General features: G+C 37.6%; 1 protein-coding gene across 7 annotated transcripts in view; it reads right to left on the bottom strand.

Annotated features, from left to right (window-relative positions):
• Positions 1-22,603, bottom strand: part of PRMT9 (protein arginine methyltransferase 9) — a 24,158-nt gene extending 1,555 nt beyond the window's left edge. The window contains exons 1-16 of one of the 7 annotated variants that reach the window (XR_003256989.1): positions 22,518-22,603; positions 22,147-22,198; positions 21,414-21,626; positions 20,733-20,881; positions 19,297-19,533; positions 18,474-18,641; positions 16,099-16,201; positions 14,867-14,973; positions 10,757-10,949; positions 6,751-6,934; positions 4,741-5,452; positions 3,051-3,204; positions 2,470-2,592; positions 2,057-2,260; positions 734-911; positions 5-131 (exon numbers count right to left, since the gene is read on the bottom strand). Coding sequence is in view for 5 of the 7 variants with exons in the window: in XM_026087483.1 (XP_025943268.1) it covers positions 940-1,002; positions 2,057-2,260; positions 2,470-2,592; positions 3,051-3,204; positions 4,741-5,452; positions 6,751-6,934; positions 10,757-10,949; positions 14,867-14,973; positions 16,099-16,201; positions 18,474-18,641; positions 19,297-19,533; positions 20,733-20,881; positions 21,414-21,599 (2,583 nt within the window). In the remaining 2 variants the exon portion in view is untranslated. Of the gene's footprint in view, positions 1-4; positions 132-733; positions 1,014-1,939; positions 2,261-2,469; positions 2,593-3,050; positions 3,205-4,740; positions 5,453-6,750; positions 6,935-10,756; positions 10,950-14,866; positions 14,974-16,098; positions 16,202-18,473; positions 18,642-19,296; positions 19,534-20,732; positions 20,882-21,413; positions 21,627-22,146; positions 22,199-22,517 lie in introns of those variants that run through there. The other 6 variants (XR_003256988.1, XM_026087485.1, XM_026087483.1 and 3 more) reach the window with 6 other exon arrangements.

Raw genomic sequence — 22,603 nt, 5'->3', positions numbered from 1 at the left:
CTACCTTTTATTTGATTTACTGTTACAGTCACTTAAGATGTGAATGACAGACATGAGGAAAATGTCTTTGTTGTAGAGAAAGGGAATCATAACTAGTACAAATGCTTGTTCATTCTTCTGGTATTTCAAGGCTTGTAGTGGAAAGGAAGAGCTGGCTTGAGCTTATGAAGAAATAGAATTTACTAATTTATGCTTAAGTATCTTTTTATGTATTATCAAAAGCCATGTTCAAAAAGGAATAAACTTGTAAAAGCTCCCAGTGCCTAGGAACCTCACTGGCCCCTGTAGCCACTGTTGAAAATAGGACTAGCCTCTGCATCAATACAGCTGGAAAGGCAGTGATAAGAGTCACATCTGAAGGATGAGAGCCACTGTAAGCTAAGCAACTATTGCACAAGATCCACATTGAAGAATGATTTTTTTTTTTTTAGTTTTGTAAAATTTGTAAATATTTACAAGTATGGGGAGGAAGCCCTGATATGAAAAGGGCTAGTTAAATGTCTTGATCACTTCCTTTGCACCATATGAATCTCTTAATTCTGGAAAACTACTACACTGTTTTACTTGGAGCATTTCTTTCTGTGTAGCTTTTGAATCAACACTTGTAACTAATTTCAGTTTTCAAGTCATTCTTCTTGTTTCTTAACTATTTGTTTCCCTCCAACAAAACTGTTTTATGCCTAATCTTTTCCAAACTTTTCATTTGAAGTCTTAGCATATAGGTTGTTCTCACCTTATCTTGAACACTGCTATTCTATGTATTCCAACTCTTGGATAGAGAATTACTTTATCTTCAAAAATTTGACGTAGTCATTACCCCCATTTTCAAATAATTGGGTGGAGGACAACACACCATCAGCTGCAGGTTTTATGGCAGGCTGGGACAGTCACCTCTTGCTTGCAATGAGATTCTAGGAAAAAATACTCATGGATATCTTTTCACAGATTCTTGATAGGGAAGATCACAAAAGTCTCTTCTACATGGGGATTAAAGCAATGACACTGTAAAGAAGCTTAGATACACAAATATCTGCAGCTGTTTTGCAAGCAGTTTTTTCCCCCTATACATGTACAGGTAAAAGCAACTATGTAAAGCACAAAAGTTAGCAGCTTTTTAGTCTTTTATTTGGAGAGAAATTTAACAGAAGGAACCTATTAATTACCTGCATTATACTGAAGTGTAATACTGCAGAAAAGGAGCAGAAGTACTGTGATGTGAATGATGGAATATTTCATGCCAGCTTTCATATAGCCTAAAAAAAGTCCTCAGTCCCAGTACATTACTGGACAGACTGCGATTCTCTAAGGGACCTGAAGGTCCCCAGCTTGACCTTCACTGTACAACTTAACTTATTCTACAGCATTTCTTTATGACTTGCTACAATTGTACACATACAACACTTGTGATACTGCAACTAGAATGGTAGCACAGTACCTACAAGGTAAAGATCTCAATACATTTGTAAGTAAAGTGCCTACATCACTGAGAAGTGGAACTAAGGCTTGAAAAAACAAGGTCTCTTCCTTAAACAGCCACAGCTGTTACAACAGCACACTTTTTTCCTGCTATGGTCATCCAGATGCATTTTCTCATACTACTGATGATGGGGCACTGATAGAGTTCTATCAGTGACTGCAGAAGTGGGATAGAGAATTTATGCAATGTTCAGAGCTACAATAGCTGAACATCCTAAATAACATGGATTTATAAATCAGGAGCTTTCCTGTAATAGAAGATAGCTGTACAGCAAGTCTCTTTCATAGTTATTAGAAGTCAGAAAACCCTAAACAATAACAGCTAGCAATCAAATTTCTTGCTACAGTGAAAACAGTATCTCCCCTCTATCTGGCTGGTAAAATAGCCTTGTAGTGCGAGTTTTAGTTAATATATACTTAAAAATTTACAAACTATATTACAGCAATAAAATAGCCTCTTGGATCAGTAGATAAAATGTAGACTTTAATATAAATTAATATCAGTCACGTTGAACAATCTGTGTATGCATAGATAATTAACCCAACATCCATTTCCAGGTGACATTCTTCACTGTCTTACCGTAATGCTAATATTGCTTTTATGATGCTGGACATCAAGCACAAGTTCATCTCCAAGCTGAACTTGGATAGGCTTATCTAGAACAACAGCAGCTTGTTTCCAGTGTGAGAACTCATCTGATGTATTCAAACCATGGTCGTCATCTAGATGTATGTGATACCAGAAGGGAATTGCAGTGACTTGGCCAGACTTACAAATTTGCACCTAAAAATATTTAAAATATTAGTTTAGCCATTTACACCTCTTCAAAGAAGTCTGAAGATACAGCAGTTCAAACCACTTCAACCCATTTCAGAGAGGCCTGCAAGTAAGTAGATTCTGTACTGAAATTTGCAGCCAAGATGAGCAACTAATGAAGAGCTCTGCAGAAAGGCAGCAAAGTATTCTTCTGAATTTATGCATATTCAACTCACCTTCACTTCTCTGCTGGAGCTGTTCAAGAGAGGATTCATGAGATCTAGCCTTAAAAGTTCTGCTGGCTTGCTCAAGGGTACACAAGGCAACGTAGAGAGATCCAAATACACACGAACAGGTACCTAAGAGTGTATACCAGAATTTCAGGCTTATCAGTAGCTATAAAACAGTGAAAAGTTTAAGACTTAATCATAATGCAATAGTTTCTAGGAATTACTGTAATGCCCGTAAGGAAGAGAGCCAAAATATACCCTTCTAACCCCTTTTGAAATGTGACAGCTGGGACACAAGCTGATTAAGGGAACAGTAACAGCACAGTCACTTTTCTGTATAGTATCATTTTATCTTTCATTACTCTCTGCCAAAATTTCTCCCACACCAGTTTAATATAGATGTTCTTACTTATTTTAGTTTATCTCAAGGTCCTTGCCTGACTTGTCACATAACTTTCTCTTGTTAAATTACTTAAACAAAATGAAAGTTTCACCTCATTAGTTTTCTTGCATTTTATATTGAAACTAAGCAGTTAGAGAGCTGCAGGTTTTGGAACTGTGTTTGAAAACATCCACCAACTTCATACCTTGAACTGGTTGATAAAAGGGGCTATATTAAACCCAAGAGTTGGTTCTGTTCCTTGAACAGCACTCTCCAGTAACAGAGACTGTGATTGTACAAGCATCCCATACATCAATACATACTGTGGGAATATCTTTCCTCCACTGTGAAGTAAACATCTGTAAAAAGAGAGATTTCACCACTAAAGCATATCATTCAACAGTAAAGAAAGAATATTAACTACATTTATGAAAGGCACATGAGTTCCTCCTCTGAAGGCAAGTGCTCATAAGCATTTCTGAGTTTGATCCTATCAGACTAGACAGCTGTATCATACAAAACAAACAAACAAGAAAACCCACCACACAACAAAAAGCTCGTCATGCAAATACTAAATCAAAGTATGGAACTAAGTAATCTTAGTGTATTAGAAACCATGACATTTCCAGATGAAAGTAATGGGATTTATTCATCACACCAACATCTAATACTGAAGGATTGGCAGAAATGTCTAATTAAACTGGAAGTGAAGTATTAGATACTGTTGGGGCACTGGTTCTGAAGGGGGGGGTGGGGGGGAGGGCAGCAAGCCCACAGGGAAACAAAACTAGGTGGGAAGTTAAAGTCACCCAAAGGTGTCCTTCTTTGTTTTAAGTATTTAACAAAAGTTATCAGCAATACAGGAAACTATTTTTGCTGGAGGAAGGGGGGAAAAAAAAAAATCAGCTCTGAGCCTTCTTCATACTGCCACAGAACACCACCCTGCTGAGAGCAGCACCAAGATAAATAGATGCTTTCATTCAGGATAATGTTCAGCAAACTTCTTCAGAATCAGTACAGACTCTTCTAGGTTCTTTTCCTTTAGCAGGCCTCTTTCCAAAGGCATTGGGTAACCAAGTAGCGTACTATGCATGACTACTTTCTTGATTATATTTTCATGCCAACAGATTTGAGTTTGCATATGACAAAAATCAGAGTAATTTCCCATTTGTTCCTACAGCAAATATCTAAGTCATCCAAAGAATTATCTTAGAAAAAGTCACCTACTTAAATCCTCTGGAACATTGATCCTGCCATCACTTAGAAAAGATGAACACAGAAGATTCCCAAGCCCCACAAAAGCATATAATCCTGTTTCCCATCTTCCTTTTTTTTTTTTTGGTATGCATTTCCATTATTTTATTTCTCCCTTATTCTGCATTCCTCCCACCTCTCTCACCTCAGATAACAGCTAGCTTTCTTGGTTTCTCCCCAGCTGTTCTATCTTCTATCACCATGTGTGTGTCTTAACAGTAACAGGTTCTTCCAGTAACAGCTTGACATGTACATGAATCTAGACTTCTCTAACTTAAGTCTTACATTAAAAGCTACCTCAGCTATTACCATGCTGCTTGCTATCCTGGAAGCTTCTGACAGGTCAAGAAATAAAATCTACCCATACATGTTCTTGCATACTAAAAATCTATGAAAGTGAAATCTTGATACTTCTTTAAAATACATATATACAATGGTCAGACACCAAGGAGATTCTGGGAAAATCAATCCCAAAGCATGAGTTCAATCCATTTTGAAAACAAACTTCTGCTCTACAGAAACAACATTATGGTAATTTTGTATTTAGAAGGAACATTTTAAAAAGTTTTCACACCATTATGGATTCCTAGGAATACCTGTGTCCATTGTTGCTTGAATGCTTACAAATTGTTATACAGTACCTGGATATTGCAGCCTTTTCCATCACCTCCTGCTGGATTAAACCAGATGTCTCTATAACATCCAAGATAATAATACTCCACAGCTTGTCTGATTTTGGTCTCTGTAACACCACATTTTCATCTTCTAAGTGGCTGAGCCAAAATTCTAATGTTTCTTTAGGGAAATGGTTAGCTTCTGAAATTATGTTAAGGGCTGTTTGATGCTGTTCTTTCTCAACAGAACTGTAAGCTTTAACTGATCCAAGTTTGCCAGCTATAATTGGCAGGATAGAGAAGCCCTCAGATACATCTAATACATACAAAGGATCAGGAGCCGCATCTAGAGAGCTCTTGTTTTGACTCTCTTGAAGGTTCAACCCACTGCCACATCCATCAACATCCATGGTCTGCAAGTCTTTACTTGGATTTAATGAAGACAGCACTTTGCCAATGGCAGCTTTAAAGCACTCGTGGTAGGGTATATTGTTCAGCAGGGCTGTTTCTGTGGATTCTAACACACACACTCGACCTTTGCCATCCTGTTTGCTAGTTGTTTGAAGACTAGCCAGAGCATTACATAATTCAGCCTCATTGCCCAAATTCAGTGTGTCATCTCTGTTACTGAAGTCCATCCCACACTCTGAAGTCCAAAAAGAAATCTTCTGGATCTTCAAGTAGCAGTCTTGGCAGCAAACTTCCATTGTCACAGTATCTCCAGTCTTCATAGAATAATCTTGGCAAACGGCACAAAAAAGTCATGCCAATTAGTTTATGGCAAGCATTATCATTGAATGTGCTCTAAAAGAAAAGCATAATCTCATCTCTTCATTAGCTGTTATCAGTGTGTATGAAACAATTGCTCTAGTCACATTTCTCAGTCTTTAACAGTGATGCAGCGCACAGAGAAAGGGGCTCAAGCATGCAACAGTCTGTAGGATGGAACCAGCAGCCTTCCAGAGAGGAAGTTCCTCCGGATTTCAGTGTGCAGTTCTGTAGCCCACAGCTGTATTTGGCTACTGTGCCTTAAACTGTCCCACATTAGGCAAATCCATTTAATTATCATTTATCATAGAAAGACTTATTTTGAAATTACTTCAAGTGTTCTGTCAACAGCAGTGCTGAATAAAAACATACTGATGAAGAAATTGTTTTGGCTTTAAAATGCTAAATATTAAATATTTAACATTTTAATACTTCCTACAAAGATGAATTTTTAATTACATTAAAAACAATACCTACAGTTTAGAGAGGGTGAGAGTTTATTCAAAATAAATTATACTGGAATATTTATGGTGTACAGCTCAAGATGGCCTTCACATACTCCCTGTATGTTTTTAGAAAGTACAAGAAAACCTACTGATACAGACCAGAATTTTGTAACAAAAAGGCTACAGTTTGTCAAACATTTCTTTCAGTGGCAACACAGGCTAAAAGAGTCTCTTCCTTCCATTACATTTCCCCTCGAGCCAGTCTATGGCAGAGCTGCCCACATTGTCCTGTCAAAACAGACAAGGGGAAGATAGGCAAAGGGACAGTAGAGACTGCTGGAAGTGACACTGCCACTGTGGCAGAAAAAATATTAATCAAATCATGTCCAAAATGGGGGAGGAGGGGAGGAGAGGCATTTATTTTTTAGTGTTATCTGCTATTGCCACAAAAATTACTACCTCCCCCACTTCCCTTTTCACATGTCATATCCTGACTAAGGAGAGCCACTCAGTGGACCCATTCTTTGGAGTTGCTCTAAAAAGCATTTAATTCAGTATAGAAAAAAAAGAGAGAGATGTGTTAGTTCTCCCAGATCCTAAGCATGTCCCTTATCGGCTTCATAGCAGAGTCCCATTTACAAGACCTGCTGCAGAGGCTGTGCACTGGAGTCCAGAAACTTGACCAGAAACCACTGCACAGCTACCTACTGTTTAACTTCTCCTAAACCTAAGCTGCTTCCTAACCTCTGTGATAAACAGACTAGCTCAAGAACAAAATGAAACCAAGTTAATATACTGCAACAGGAAAATCTACAGGACATACCAGGGAGATCCTGTACAGGATAGACTGCCTGTTCCCAGCAAGATTCCTCACTGGGACTTGTAGACAGAGCATGCTCATCATCAAGCTGTAGTACAAACCAGACCACGATAGCATCTAGGATTCCTCCCTGGGTGACTGGTAGGCTCAGCTTCCAAGGCTTTCTAGCTGCAAGGCTTTTCAGCTCCTGACGAGAGTGGAAGAAGAGAAAGCGTGAGAGAGCTTCTTTCTCTAAATAAAAAAGTTTTATTATAGTAACTACTAAAATCTCAAATTTCCCCACTAGCCCATGAGGACACCCAAAAGAAACCTGAAGCTCACAAGCCACTACAATACCAATTACTAGCATTAGCATTCACCAGCATTGGGACCGTCTTCCTATGTACAAGTACAGTTACGCACACATAACCAACCTGTGCCTGTTAGGCATTAATGCAAATACATGTATGTCTAAGAATGTACATATTTAAAAACACTAAATGAAAGATTGCATGAAATGCCTTAAACAGGCAAGGCTTGTCCAACAGAAATGAAACAGATCCAGTCTTTTGGGCTGGATTTAAGTTAGCACTTAAGCGTAGGCTTAATTTAAAGGCTGCATTTAAATTTAATCAATCCTAGAAATACTTAAGGAGATACTTAATCATGTATGTAAGCACTGAATTCCCTCAGAGGACTGAGGAAGCATTACAAAAAATACTAAGACAAACATATTTGGTGCTATTTTCTCTGCTACCTAGGCTATCAGTTTTGTGCAAAAGCTCATGCATGTACAACTTAACTACTGCAAAGAGCTAACTAAGATCTTCCCTAAAGGAAACAGGTTATCAATTCTCCAACATGCCTAAATTAAGAAGAGAAATTAAGTCATCTTTTAAGCATATTTTCTTTTTCTCAGTAACCACCTTCTGATACCAACAACATTCACAAAGAAAAAAACCCAGCTCCAATGCCTTAGACAGGTCTGGCACATACCAACAAGAGCCAATCTTTGGTCCCTGGTGATCCCCCTAGGCACAACCACAGTGTTCAGGAACAGCAATGCCTACAAATTCAGTTTGTCAGTTTCCTGAATTGCATGTGTCAGCATTTGTCCTCTCCAAACTTCCATCTTAATAAACTAACAACTAAAGTAACCAGGCCAAGGCAGTGGGACAGGGGTAGGGAGTTCCATCCTAAGAGTGTGATTAGCTCTCCCATGCCACACTTCATTTCCCCTTCTTTATTCTTATTCTTGGTTTTCCTAGTTTATCTACTTCTCTCTTCTTCTCACAATTGACAAATAGCTGAAGAATGCACACATCAAAATTGCAAGATGTTAGTGAGGTTCATAATGAAATCTCACTGCTCTTCAAAAAACTGCTTTGCTGCTAGTCATTTCTCCGTATGTCCTCAACTGGAGGAGAAAAGAGTAATAGTGTCAAACCTTTGCTGGAAGTAAGCCCCTTGAAGCAAGGCAGGCTAAAGTATGAGCATGTGCACCTGTTTCTGTCTCTGGGGAACTGACAGCTACCTAAAAACGTACTTCTAAAAATATTCTTTCTGATTATTCCTCAAAAGTAGTAAGCCCAAGATTCTTTCCCTCTAGTTCTAATAGCCATAGTGTGCCACAAGATATGGATGTAATACAACACTTAAAAAACAAAATTTCCAGTCAGTAGTTCATCTACTTTTACTCTCTACCGTGCTGTTTATGCTGTATTTATTCCTCACATTCCTAAACTTCCTCCTGTTATCTATGGCAATTACAGACTAGAACAGCTCCAATACATCAGGCATGGCATTTTATCAACACAGTTAATGACAGAAAAGAAAATAAAACAGTGACACAGGGATAAGTAGTAAAGAAGGAAAGAATACTATACTACGCGTAGTCTGCAAGTGAGAAAGACAAAGGTAACTTGCATTAAAAAAGGTGAATGGGACTACAAGTAGAAAGAAAAACTACAGAAACAATGCAGTTAACAAGTTTCCTATGTCTTGATCCAGAATTTTTCAGATATTCCACATACACAGTAACCTCTCATCAAAATTGGAAAGAGCTAGTATCTATAATTATTGGCAACAGCTCAGTTGCTTTAGGGCCTCAAAGTGAGAATCAGCTGTAATTACTGGCTGCCAAGGTAAACACTCACTTCCACTCCCAGCAACACTGATCTGCTGCCAGCAAACACACACAGGTAGTACCTCACCAGCTGCAAACATCTGCAGCCTGTAATTACAGCCACATCTCATTTCCCTGCCTTGGAGGAACTTAGCTTCTGCTAGAAATAAAAATACTCAGCATAACTTAGCTGCTCAATCTTTTTTTTTAATTTAATTTTAATTGTTAGAATTACTTCTCTAATCTTTATCAATGCCTTTGAAGCCTCGTATAAATAAGTGTGAGAAATACCGTTAAACTGTATTTTAAGTCTTTCCTCTGTTCTGTCAGTTTAGGTCTGGATAACTAACACAGACAGAACAAGTGTAACATCCCTCTAATTGTTTGAAATGTAAGTTTACAGAATGGTCTTTAAAATTACCTTATTAGCTGTAAGTGATTTTATATCTTAATTTCAATCTTTAATAGATAAATCTGCTACTGTTAGTAAGCATATCAGGTTTTTTTTTCTTTATTCTGATATGAGAAAATGCATCATCTTTCTTAGTTGCACTGTTTGGACATCAAAAGTGGTCATGATGGAAAAGATACAGGGGTGAAAATAAGCTACCAGTCCTTAAAATAGCCACATTTGCCCAGTGACAAAGTAACAGCAAACCCGGAATAACTAATAGTTCCAAATAAGTTAATTGTGTTTCTTCCATTTACCTCTACTTATGATATCCTTCACACTTTAAAGCAGGAAGACGTCAATTAGTTTAACTGGTAATTTCAAAGGATAGGTTATGAAACACAGTTTAGAGGCTGTTCTTTATTCTTTAAAGTTATCTTTACATTTCTACCAGCAGACAGATGCTTAAGAGCAAGCACCTCACAGATGTGACAGTTTCTTATAGAAGCTAGAAACAGAAGCAACATTAGGTCACAGAGGGATTTTTCCCCAATAGTATACCGGGGAGCCTTGTCTTGTTTCATTCTTAACCTCACGATATCTGATAAGGCAACTAGGAAAAGCGATTGACTCAAAACACCACAATTCCCAGCCAATCAGTAGCAGAGAAAAAATTTATATAACAGAATCTATTTTAAGCTCTGATTCACCATTTCAATACTAACTCCTCACCATGAGTCAACGAGCAAGGAACGCGCACTGACCAGATGTATCATCTTTTCAGCATGCTCAGCCGAGAGGCCAAGGGCCTTGCCTCACAGCTCAGGCATATTTGGTATACGTGCACAAATTTATTTGTGCAAAATTCACAAAATAATGCTACCATATTTTAGAATGACATATTATAAAAATACCATAGGATTTCACCACAGGAATTGAGAGGATGGAATCAAACTGATTGAACACGGAAAAGGTAACTTTTCTGTCTCCTATCTCTTTTATGCTTAATCAATCCTTGCTGCCATTTTGATGCCAGACATAAAATACATCCTTTCTGTTTTGTCTTCAAGAGTTCCTTGAAGATTCTCTGTGACTCTAGAGAAATTAACTATGTCAGCTCCACAACTGCATAAACAATTTAAAATGGGTCTGTTGCATTCTTGTTCCCGTTTCCTGCACCGAGGCTGGCACTTGTTTGATCCCATGGTAAGCTAGTTCAGGGCACTAAACTGTGTCAAAAAAAACCAAACCAAACCAAAACAAACAAAAAACCCCTCCAACAACAAAGCAGAAAGCCTCCAACTTTAAAAACCCAAAGACTGTCATCTTCTGATGAACCAGCTCACCATGGGATTAGACAAGTACCAGAATCAGCATAGGACTATAGGGCTTTAATGTAACACTGTCAACTGAAAACTTGTGAACAGTTGTGGAGCTGAGCCTCAAGAACAACTAAGATACAGGGCTCTGATTATTTCTAAACAGATTACTTTTAAAGGATGTAAAATCATTACCTGCAGATTGTTGAAATCCACTGTCATTACTTGAAAGGGTTCTGTCAGAGGCACATAACCTCCAGGAACTCGACTAAGCTTTTCGGTGGTATAAGGTTCAACAGTTTCCTCCGAACTAACAGAAGCATATGTTGGACTAAAGAACTGCACTGAATTTGCCAAGCGCACACCAGCAATTTCTTGCGTTCCCACTCTGTGAGGGATGAAAAAGGGGAGAAATGAAACTATTTAAATAACTTGGAAAAAAAAAACTTCGCAGGATGACTAAGTGTTTTTAGAAGTAGAGTGCAAGAGGAAAAAACTCAAAAATACTTAAAAAACCCCCATAGACTTGTTTAATACATTTGGAGGCACTCTAAAGCACAGAAACCGAACCTCCCTTAAGAATCTGAACTGAATGTTGTTACTAGAAAGTGAGAATAAGCCCTGTATGTCCTTTGTCAAAGAGATGTTTGCTCTCTTAAGTACTACTCCTTGAGTCTTAAAAGAAATATTGAAATAAAATATGCCCTGTGATAATAAGAGCAAAGACACCTTTTTCTTCTGCTGCTTTAGAAGGATAATTAGGGTGTTTGTTGCAGCTGAACATAACAGTCAGAACAAGGAAGAAACATGCAACAGGAAAATTCATTTTTTGAGTCTCTTCCACATAAAACATTTGATTTGCCTATCTTTATCAAGCACATAATCTATGCAAAATAAACTATTTTTTATAGCTAAATAGCTGCAAGGAAAATCAATAGGTTGATTTATTAGTGGAAAAGGCTTTGACAACTCAGAATAAAAGTACCCTCTCTCAGAAGATGGGAGAAGATCAGCCAGCTTTCTAAATCAACCCTTTTACAAGCTTCAAGGAACAGATAATGCTATGATTGCTTTAAAGCAACTACTTTATTACATACCCTATCTGTCTTAGGTTTGAGGACTTAGATATATTCTTGTTTTTAGAGTGTGAGTCAAGAAGCTGCATGAGACACAAGCCTTACACAAGCTACACTTCAGATAATTCTGAAAAAGTGCATCTGTCTGTGAAGCATTTAGTTCTTCTCATTTAAGTGACAACTACCACAAAAATCTACATTCTAACAGGGAGATCTAGCACTCAAAAGTTCCAATGACAACTATCTTAAATTTCTAAAATTATTTTTAATTCTGAATCACTTTTTCAGGAACTGCAAGAGACCTCTCTACAACTAACTGTGACTAGACAGGCTGTCTGATAATATTAGTGCCAGGTACAGTCATCTCCTTGATCTAGGGAAGCTCTCGATAGTAGAACTGAATAAATTGTTTTTTGTCATATACTAGCTGCCTAAGAACCTAGGTTATTTTGACCATTATGGACAAATAAAATCTAAAAACGAATCAGGTTCCATCTTTGGAGCAGCGTCACTGCCAATAAAAGTGTAGTGACATATAGAAAGCACAAAATGCTAACTACGACTCACAATGAATATTCAACAAATAGCAAAATTGCCAACAATGTTATCGACAGTTAGAATCTTGTCTTCTGCTAAATTAATCTAAGTATTTTATCAACAAGGATGAGGATGTATTCTCTTATTTAAAATTGAACCCATGTATTTTTCCTGAAACAATCACTGCAACTAAAACTTAACAGTCTCTGTATAAGGTATTGTGGAAGAGGTCAGCAGATTATCACAGTGAACCCTGCTGTCTTTAAGATGCAAGCACAAAAGTTGAATGATTTTACTGCTTTTCTTTCTGGAGCCCAACAGACTAAAAATTTTACATTAAGAACGTGAAAGCTGTAACTCTACAGTGACTTAAATTAGTACAGTAGCCCATCTTCCAGTGTATTTTATTCAAAACGACCAGATGTAGATGCACCAATGCAGCAGTTATGTTCTTCTAGAATATTCCTTTACCGTTATGTGACTCTTGAGAGATATCTAATCCAAACCTGAAACAACAATATATACTATACAGTGGTATCTCAAAAGTTTTGTGGAAATCTAAATTTATCTGTAGAAGACCTCTTAAGTCTTCTCAGAAGTTTGTCAGTTCATTTGTTCTTTTGGAAGCACATGTATTTCAAACTGACCTGACAGAATTGCAGTATGCAGTGATTTCAGGAGAAAATGGTAGCTAACCATAAAAACAATCAGCAGAGTTAGGTCCCAGAGTGATTCCAGGAAATGCAGACAATGGGTACAAGGCAGCAGGTATACTAAAGTGATATTAAAATGATCATTAAAACATCAGCTGAAAAAGTTACAATAGGTGGTAAATTAGCATAAAAACTTTAAGTTGGCTTAGGTGCACCAAAAGTAGAATTGCAAGAAAAACAACTGATACCATTTATCTAGAGTTTCACTAGGTTCTAGGGGAAAAAAAAACTAAAAATAATCATAGAAATGTAGTGCCACTTGAAATCGCTAAAGCATAAATGGAGCAAAAGATCAGTACCAGAAATTGATAATTATGTGTCATCGGCAAGATTATCAACACCTAGACTAAAAGGGGATTCCCTCCCCAAGCAAGCTGAATCAGCACTTGATGCTAGATTAAATTAATGCTTAACAAATGTACTTAAGAAGAAAATCTCAGCTATTCATACAGATTTTTGGACTCTACATCACTCAGGAATCTTTCTTTCTTTTTTTTTTTTCCCCAAAGCTCAAAGATAAGTTGTATTAATTGCACGACAAGAATAAGACAAACACTGTCAGACTATAAAAAAGCACAAGGGAAGAGATACTTTCATAAGGTTATTTCATTAGGCGTCCTGCTCAGAAAGAACATCATAAATACAGTTTTGATGCAGATTATGAAAAAGCTTAGGGAAATGAGAAGATGCACACATCAGAAGAAACCAAAGAGATCTGAAGAGTTTAAATCTGAGAACAGGCAATTTTTTTTTACATAAAGTTTAGCAGCACTCATTAAGAGTATTGACTTATGACAGACATTCCTATTAGAGCAAAAAGGATCTTGATTAAACTAGAAGTCAGAAAACTTAAAACTGATGAAGTCAACTGTTTCTTCTCCCCACAGCATATAATTAATCTGTGGCAATCACTTCAGTCCTGCTCACCACCTGGCCTTAAACTATACTATCAGAATGGATTGTTAACTAGACAATCCAAAGTTACAGTAGATAAGATAAAATTTTAATCCTGCTTAAATTCTGTAAGCAACAGTAATGTTCACTTTTCAAGGCATAAACATATCTTTTAAGTGATGAATAACTAACTTCTCCTAAAGGAAACTTCTTTTATAACCATCTACTACGAAAACTTTTGTCTCTTTCTGGCATTAGAAAAACTGCTGATACAGCCTAGCTATTTTTCTGTTCCAGGGTACTGAAGCTCCTGGAAAAGTTAAAGCCTTCTGTTTGATCTGTGACAAAATCAATTCTAAACAAAATGCATCAAATCCAACCTGAGACAGGGACTGTGTTCCACACAGTGATGCTGTTCTAAAAGATGAGAATAAAAATGAATAAGGATAGTTGATACACAGTCAGAACTGATCTCAATCAAGAGACTAGCCTGTGTGCTAGTTCAAAATTAGATAAGGTGCATCTTCAGGAGGAGAGTGCTAGGTGGGATTAACAACGTTTAGGTTCTACAAAATCCTTCCTTCAACTTCTGAAAGGGTTAGACCCAGCACTGAGGTAGGCAGCAGATTATTAGGAAGGCAAAATGAGGATAAAGGCCAAATGTTAATCCAAGAATCTCAGTTCCAAAAATAGAGAGGTAGTTCTATTATTAAGGAATTAAGAATTTTTATTTTCTTAGTATGTGTTAAAGGCATATATTTCACAAAAATGAAAAGCAAGACTTTCTAATGAAGTGATCCAGAAAGCCTGAACCAAAAAAAAGCATGGGGGAAGGGGCGGGTGTGTGTGTGAAGGATCAGTGGTGGTGGCACAGAACATAACTATTAAGGGGGGAAAATATATATATATATATATATACACATATATATATCACTGAACAGTTTGTTTCAGGAGACAGACAAGCAGCCATCTGAAAAAAAATGAAGAGACCATTAAATAAAAAATCCTCCATAAAAATTAAAATTACCGTTCTCACCTCCCAAACAACAAGTACAGGTTCAAACCATGCCAGAGTATAAATATACCTGTGATGTCTACGTATCTCTTTGCATTCTACTGCCATCCCAAATATTGTAGCACTTGCAGGAATAACTTGGCCATAGTCTTTAATATGAATATCTTGATTTTTAGGCTGTAGAAACATGAATAATAATATGCAATGAGACAGTGACTTATTTCTACCACTACTGCAAATCCTAAGTTAGGTATTACTATGGGTCATTCATTATTACAGTCAAAAACCTCAGCAGAAATTCCCAGTGACTAGGTTTCTCAGATTTCCAGTCAACTATTTAAGTAGTCTCTTACACAGTGTATTTCAATATATTCACACATCAGCTCCATTTTGCAGGTTACTACTTGCCCCATGTAATTTTAAATCTGTATTTTAATTTGTTCCCATTTAGAGTGTATTCAAACATTTAAGGACTTTTCCTTTATACATGATTCTCATTCCTAACACTAGGGGTCATCAGGTTCAGTTCAATAAAATATAAAAACTTTCAGCCAGGTAAGACTCTTATTAATTGAAATCAAGGCAACATAAAACCAAGAAGAGCGAAGTGCTTATTTTCATCAGAACTAAACAAAGGTTAAACAGAAAGCAATATGACATAGTCTTATATGGGTTAGTGTATACTAAAGGCAAACACATAGGGTAAAATCTAAAAGACCCAGTGGAATTGTTTAGTCTTCCAGAAAAGTTCAAGCAGTTTGCAAAAATAAATTAAGAGTATAAGCACATGGTATATTTACCAGATCATAATACTGTTGTCTAGTGTTAGCAAGAGATATTTCTACTATAATTAACATTTTCTGCTTAGACTGATATGACTTTCTAATGGCTAGTTGGTATCTCAATATAAAATGACTAGGTTTCAATCAGAGCTGTGGGGGATTAGTGCCTGTAACACATACACAAAAATCATCTCCAGTGCTACTCACCAAGAATAAGAAATGAACAGTGATCAAAAGTGAGCTATATCCTTATGCTGCCCCTGGAAGGTTGCATCAGGCAAATACGCATTTTACGTACTTGTCTAGTCAGAACAGCAGCTCACAGAAGTTCAGTGTATGCAGCTGCCATATAATTGCTTTTCACCAAAATCAAATTCATAGAACAAAACCTGCATTTTTTAAAAATCATTAGGTACAGAATATTTAAAAGACATTCTCGTGTGTGTATATATGTAATTTTTTTAAACAACACAAGTATTTACAAATAGGAATCACATTTCTATGTATCTACATCACCTACCTTTGGTTGTAAGAGTAGATGTTCCCAAGCATGTATCAAGCTCTCCACAATGCCTTCTCCAAACAAACCAGCATCAACAGTTTCCGTGACAACCAATGAAACTCTAGATAAGGGGAAAAAAAAGATAATAAAAAATATAATATATACCACACATTTCTGTTAACAGTCATTCCTTGAAAGTTAAAATCCAGAATGTGAGCTCAGAGAACTTTTATCAGTGTTCACTGTCTTGTGAAGTTTTAATACAGATGAGCAAAAAAACCCCTTCAGCAAAGAACGTATTTGGAATCGTTGTTACAAGTTATTCAAGATGTAGGTAAGAGATAATAAATATTGAGCAAGAGTTTACCACAAAGCTTCTCAGTCAGTGTTCATAAATAAGTTATTATGCACAGGAAGAACCTAAGCAAAATAGGAGGATGTTTCAGTCTGGGCACACAGCCAGCGACACTCCAGAACACGTATTTTGTTTGGATCTTGTGCAAGAGTGTGAGTGTACACACACATATGACTCTCCCCACCTCCCCAAGAGTTACAGGATCTCATTCAAACATGTTTTTTTATTTTCATCACACAAAAGCATGCAAGAAGCTGCAGTTTTATAGTTTTCTTCTATTACTTTTATCAAAGCACAATAGAAGTACTATGCAGACAAGTGGATCCTATCTCATTTAAAATTAAAAAATGTATGGAATGGGCATGCCATAGTAAGAGAATTTCCACAACATTAACAAGTACTCCTGTCAGCTCACACACGGTAACTGGTCATATGCATTAAGAGGATGCAGGTGACCAGTTACTGCAGCTCAGCTGAGGCAATCAAACAAGGCTTGACTGGCAAGCTGAATCAAGGCAGCTTCACTGTTTCAGATTATGAGCCTATACTATCAACCCAGGCATTGTGTTAAGTTTTAGTAACTTGTAGAAGTAAAATGGATTATCTCCCACCCATACACTTAATCTGTATCCCTAGCAGCAGTGAGCTGCAATGATATACCAGTGCTTTGCATATAGATTCCTTCCTCCATTGTCCTAAAATCTCAGCAGATTTCTACTTGATAAAAATTTACAGATCTTCCTGAAGAACCCCATTTGAATGGGAAGGTGAGCAAAGAGGAGCAGGGTGGCATAAAAATCATGGATCAGCTGTAATGTTGGATCAAATTCTAATTTGACAAATGCAATTTCAAGTTAGTGATTTGGCCCAGGACATTTTAATATGCTTTAAAAGACATTACTTAACCACTGATCATTTCTGTTCAGATCACATCTACTATGCACTACATACTAATCAAGATACTCAGAACATAATTATGGCAAAAAACCTGCAGATTAAGAACAGTAAGGAAAGTTGAAACTGCTGCTACATAGGTAAATTTAAGTATGGATAAAAAGCTGGATGGATTTAGAAGTCTTACATATTACCAAAAAAATGGAAGACTCTTTAAAAACTTAGAAAATAAGTGATTTAATTTTCAAAAGTACATGGCTCTGTGCTAAACAAGCAGGCATGTAGATGTGTGTATTAAATAAGAAAAAAAAAGAAAAAATGCACAATATAAACACAAAAACCTATTCTGCTAAGACAAGTTGCAACACTCCTGCACTGAGCTTTACTTCAGCCAAGGCTCTAAGGTCACTCTCAGTACTCCACAAATCCATCCCTTTGTGGGCTGCTGACCTTCACAGCTAGAGTCAGCCTCTCTCAACCTCCAAACATTGACTAGGGATGGCGCACATCACAGGGTACTTCCTTCTCACCTCCAAACGTAGTAGGAGTCTTTTTAGCAACAAGGTGAGGGGAGGTTTTCCATCGCTCCCTGATCATAAAGGAGGCTGATAATTTGCAGTTTCTGATCTCTCTGACAAACAGAAGAAGCTGATACGGAGTCGCAGATGTTTGGAAGACTTCCTGGGATGTACCTTTGCAGGCCCTACTATACGCTTCCATCCTACTCATGGGCTGCAGAAATGAGCCACAAGTGGGTAGGTACAGAAGTGTGTTAAAGAAAAACTTTTATGAAATGGCAACCTAGAAATGATGACAGAATACACATGGGAAAAAGTTTATTGAAATTAATTTCTCTTTTCCTATTGCTGCAATACAGCTGGATATGCCCCCAAACTCCTATCTTCAAAGAATTAAAATCCTTAATTTATGACATCATTGACTTACCATAGAAATTAGTACGATTCCAAAAAACATGCTATCATTTCTGCAATGCTTTATAAAAACATAAAACTTAGAGAGGACCTTCCAAGATTATGTTTAAATATAGGCAAAATTATTTTCTGTTTAGGTCACAGAATGTTCTCTACTTCCTTGAATTAAGAGCAAATTAAAACTAATATCACATTAGAGTGCAACAACGTACCTTTCAGGTATGTGCTTTGGAATTTCTATATCAAGTGACTTCAAATGGAGAAGTTTAATCTCACTTCCCATGTTATTTGCTGCCACCACATCACAAGCAAGTTCATACATGGTTTTTGACAATTCACAGGCGTAGACATAAGGTGCTCCTGCCTTTTTTGCAAACATACTGAAAAATAAGAATCAGGGCTTTTTCGCTCCAATTTAAATCATTTTAGATAAAGTATGACAAGATACTGAGCTTTGTCAATTTCTATTTCTGCATCTGCTTCATGTTTCTAAGAAAATAGTCTGAGGTCAAACATCATCAAGTGAAACAACTCCTGTGTGAACAATGATATCACACAAGTTGATATCCTCTTGATATACAGGATATTACTGCTACCAAAAAATACGGATGGCAGAAGGATACTCCTCAGCTGTGCCAAGCCTATTCTTTACACTACAGCATTTTCATTAACACTTTTAACTTTTCTGCCTAAATGAAATGATTACTACATATCACACTTCATACTTAGGGAGAGGATACATAACCTTACTACTCCAAAACCAACAAGAATTCTGCAATTTAAACAGCAGTTCTTAGCACAGAAAGAACATACAATAAATCAAAATGTGGATCCTACAAATACTATTAGACCCTAACTTCAAAACTCAGTTACTTCTTAATGCTGTGTTACCTTTCTTAAGTTTTAGCTTAATAAAGGCATGAAAGCAAATTTTTAATTTTTCAGTAGCACTTAAATTAAGTTTACATAATTTTGTTAGACAACAAATACGTTTCTAATAGTTAAGTCCAGATTTAACATGCACTTAGGATATACCTCAAGATTCCTGTTCCTGTTCCAATATCGAGAACAGATTTGCACCCAGAGCGGACCACATTCTCTATTGCTTTTAGGTAAGTAAGATTCCTCTTGGTATCATTGAGCATGATGAAGTGCCAACGTTCCACAAGCCAGTTTGCAACACGGTAAAAATTCTCCTTTGCATCAGCAAAATCTGGGTTAAGCTTTACTGCTTTGTGAAAATATCCAGCTGCTTCATCTCTAAAGCCCATCCTAGTAGTAAAAATGACAAATAAATAGAAAGCATGCATTTAGCTGCCAAGTATCTGTAAATATCTGTACATCTGTAAAAAGCTCCTAAACTAGTTGTGAAACAATGGAAATATACTTTTCACTAGTTAGAAAGATTCTCTTGAAAATAAAACACTTGATATTAGCTTATGAAACATAATGACTTGCAGCTCTGCATCAAAGCATTTTAAAATGCAAAAGTAGTCAAAAATGCCATTGTGTGCAGTCTTCATTCATTACTGCATTCTTTGTCAAACTAGAACAGGTTTTACAAGAACTTGCTGTAATAATACAGCAGCAGCAGCTCAGCAGTCCAGTCTCAGAGACATTCAAGTTGCAAGAGAATGCTACAAAATCCAAAGCTGTTTTACTGTACCTAAGATGAATGCATTGTGAAACAATCAAAGTTCGAGTTGCCAGTGCTTCCATTAAGTGGCATTTTGAAATTAAATTGTGAACTTGAAGCATTTCTTTTTAATGATACCTATTACATATTCTGAAATCAGACAGCACTGAAAAATAAAATTTATAAAATGCAAGAAAAGTAGGTATTTTAATACAGTGATGGGAGAGTTGCCCCTTAAAAGGAAAAAAAAACAGGATGAAAAAAAGCAATCACAAAAGAAGTCTAATCAAAGCTATTTAGAGTAAGGAACTACAATTTCAATCTTAAACTCCATTCTTGAAAGACCGTAGAGCCCAAAGCAACAGCAAAGTATCATATGTTACAAATTTGGAGAAAGCAGTAAAAGGATGTTTATACTATTAAATAAAAACAAGCTCAAACTAATTAAGAAGAACAACTCTTCACAGTGCAGTATACATGACTGGCTTCCTCACTTGAAAGGTCTGTCATACGAAACCTCAAGAAGGACCAGAATCAAAAGACAAGAGTATTCTCTTTTTCATTTAGTAATTATTTAATGAATTGTTAAAAAGGCAGTGCTTTTACTTTTAAACAGTAACTGCTGTGCCTGCCAACATGTATTTTAGCATTGGCTACTCTACTTTTTAAACTGACACACATACGTGAAATTCAATAGCAAAACTACAGCAGGATGCATATATTTGTATTTACTTCTTTTAAGCATGTTATGTGCTCTGCTGAATTGGGTCTTGTTTATTGATATACAATAATAAACAGTGAACCTTACAAGAACTGAATATAGATTACTACAAACCTGAAAAGATGTTCTCCCATACTGTTACATATCACTTCATCACTGGGATACAGTTCAAGTGCCTGTTCATAACAGTTAAATAGATCTTGAATCCGTGCTAGAGAATCTAGCTCTTCTGCCCATTTAAAGAGAGTAAATTGAAATGTTTCCTGGAAAACAAAACATACACCATTGAGTGGGTAATGTTACAAGAAGTAGGGAACTGAGCCCTGAAAACATCTAGAGGTATCCTGGCATGAACCTGAATACATTCATTTCCTTAAGCAGCAGCATACACCATCCTAAGTGTTGGATATGGTCCCCAGTTAGTTGTCTTACCTAGACAAGCAGAAATAAGCTCTCATGGAGAGCCACAGAGAGTATATATGCTGAAAGCCTGTGTATACACTAATCCACACAGCACTACAGTGCAAGACAATACTAACCAGACCCTCTTTTTATTAAACTAAGTTGACACACACAGCACTAAAAGAAAAGTTAAGCGTGTCACTGCCCTTCCTATAGTGGCATACAGCTTATTTAATAAAGTTACTGGTCTTCTCTATTATTGTTTTCCGCTTTTATTTTGAAGGATGAGGAGGAAAACAAGTTACATACAGCAAATCACATGCACGAAACATCAGAAAACCTCAAAAAGAATACAGTATGAAAACTGCCCCAAGTAATTCAAAGAGCACTTACTTTGACAGTAGTTTTTAACTCGGGAGCTAGATTTAGTACCAGGAGATAGTGAGCATATGCAGTTCCAAAATCCTGGTCCTCCAGGCAATGCTGAGCACTCTGCAACGATCGTGAAATCAACTCCCGCCTGCCAGCTTCCTGACCACCTCTCTGGCTACGGTGAGACTTAGCATTGGAGTTGGGCATTCTGAAGGATATAAACACTTGCTCTTCCTGAAACGAATTACATATGTTCTAAGCCAAGAAAGCTGCACACAAAACTGACAGACCAAACAATATTTTAATTTTCATAGGCATTCAGGAAGACCCCCCCCCTCCAAATCCTAAGTACTCAAAAATACTCTTATCTTTAGACTTTCAGCATGTTCCATCAACTTTAAAATGACCATTCATTATTCAAAAGCTAGGCATACATCAAGCTGCTGTTAGACAAGGTCCAAAAAATTAACAGCTTGTTTTTGATTGACTAAGTAGCTTTGTACAGCAAAAGTTTATGCATTCACAGGTTTCATAATAAACCACAAAAGCTTCAGGTTAAAACTTTTCCACTTCAACAATAACCCCATAAAACAAAGTCCTAGATAAAGAGCTAGTAAGCTTACGTGATTTCTAGTCTACACAAGGCAACAACATGACTTCCCCCCCACCCCGAATAAAACGTTTAAGTGCTATGAGAATCAATACGTACATTTTCATAGCCGTCTTGGTTACCACTTTAATTTTTAACGCTTACCTACATGCAAGGGCCTAATTCCGCCTTCAGGATTGTCAGAGCCATCCTAAAGCTGAAGAAAGTGAACGTTACACAGAGGGGGACTGCAGGAAACACAGCGCCACCGTGAGAGGGGCCTTTCAGCACCGCTCAGGTCCCTAGGCGGGAGCGCAGGGACCAGGCAGGGCCGCGCAGCCCCCCCGGCCGCGGGCGGGTGTGTGTGGGGGGTGGGGGCGGCCGGGACAGCGCAGGCTCCGCTCAGGGCCGGCCGGGCTCCACGGGCAGCGCGGCGGGGGAACAGCGGCACCGCCACAGGCCGCTCGCCCGGCGGGGGGGGGAGCGCGGGGAGCAGGGCCAGCGGGCCGGGAGCGAGGGGCAGCCGCCGCCATCACCTGCTCAGCGTCGGACGCAGCTCTGGGGCAGCCGCCATCCCGGCGCCGGGCGGAAGTCCTCCTCACGCATGCGCGCCGATCGCCCT

Source organism: Apteryx rowi, unplaced genomic scaffold, assembly GCF_003343035.1.
Source record: "Apteryx rowi isolate R43461 unplaced genomic scaffold, aptRow1 scaffold_72, whole genome shotgun sequence".
NCBI classification, from domain to species: domain Eukaryota; kingdom Metazoa; phylum Chordata; class Aves; order Apterygiformes; family Apterygidae; genus Apteryx; species Apteryx rowi.
This window is presented reverse-complemented; position numbering and strand designations above follow the sequence as displayed.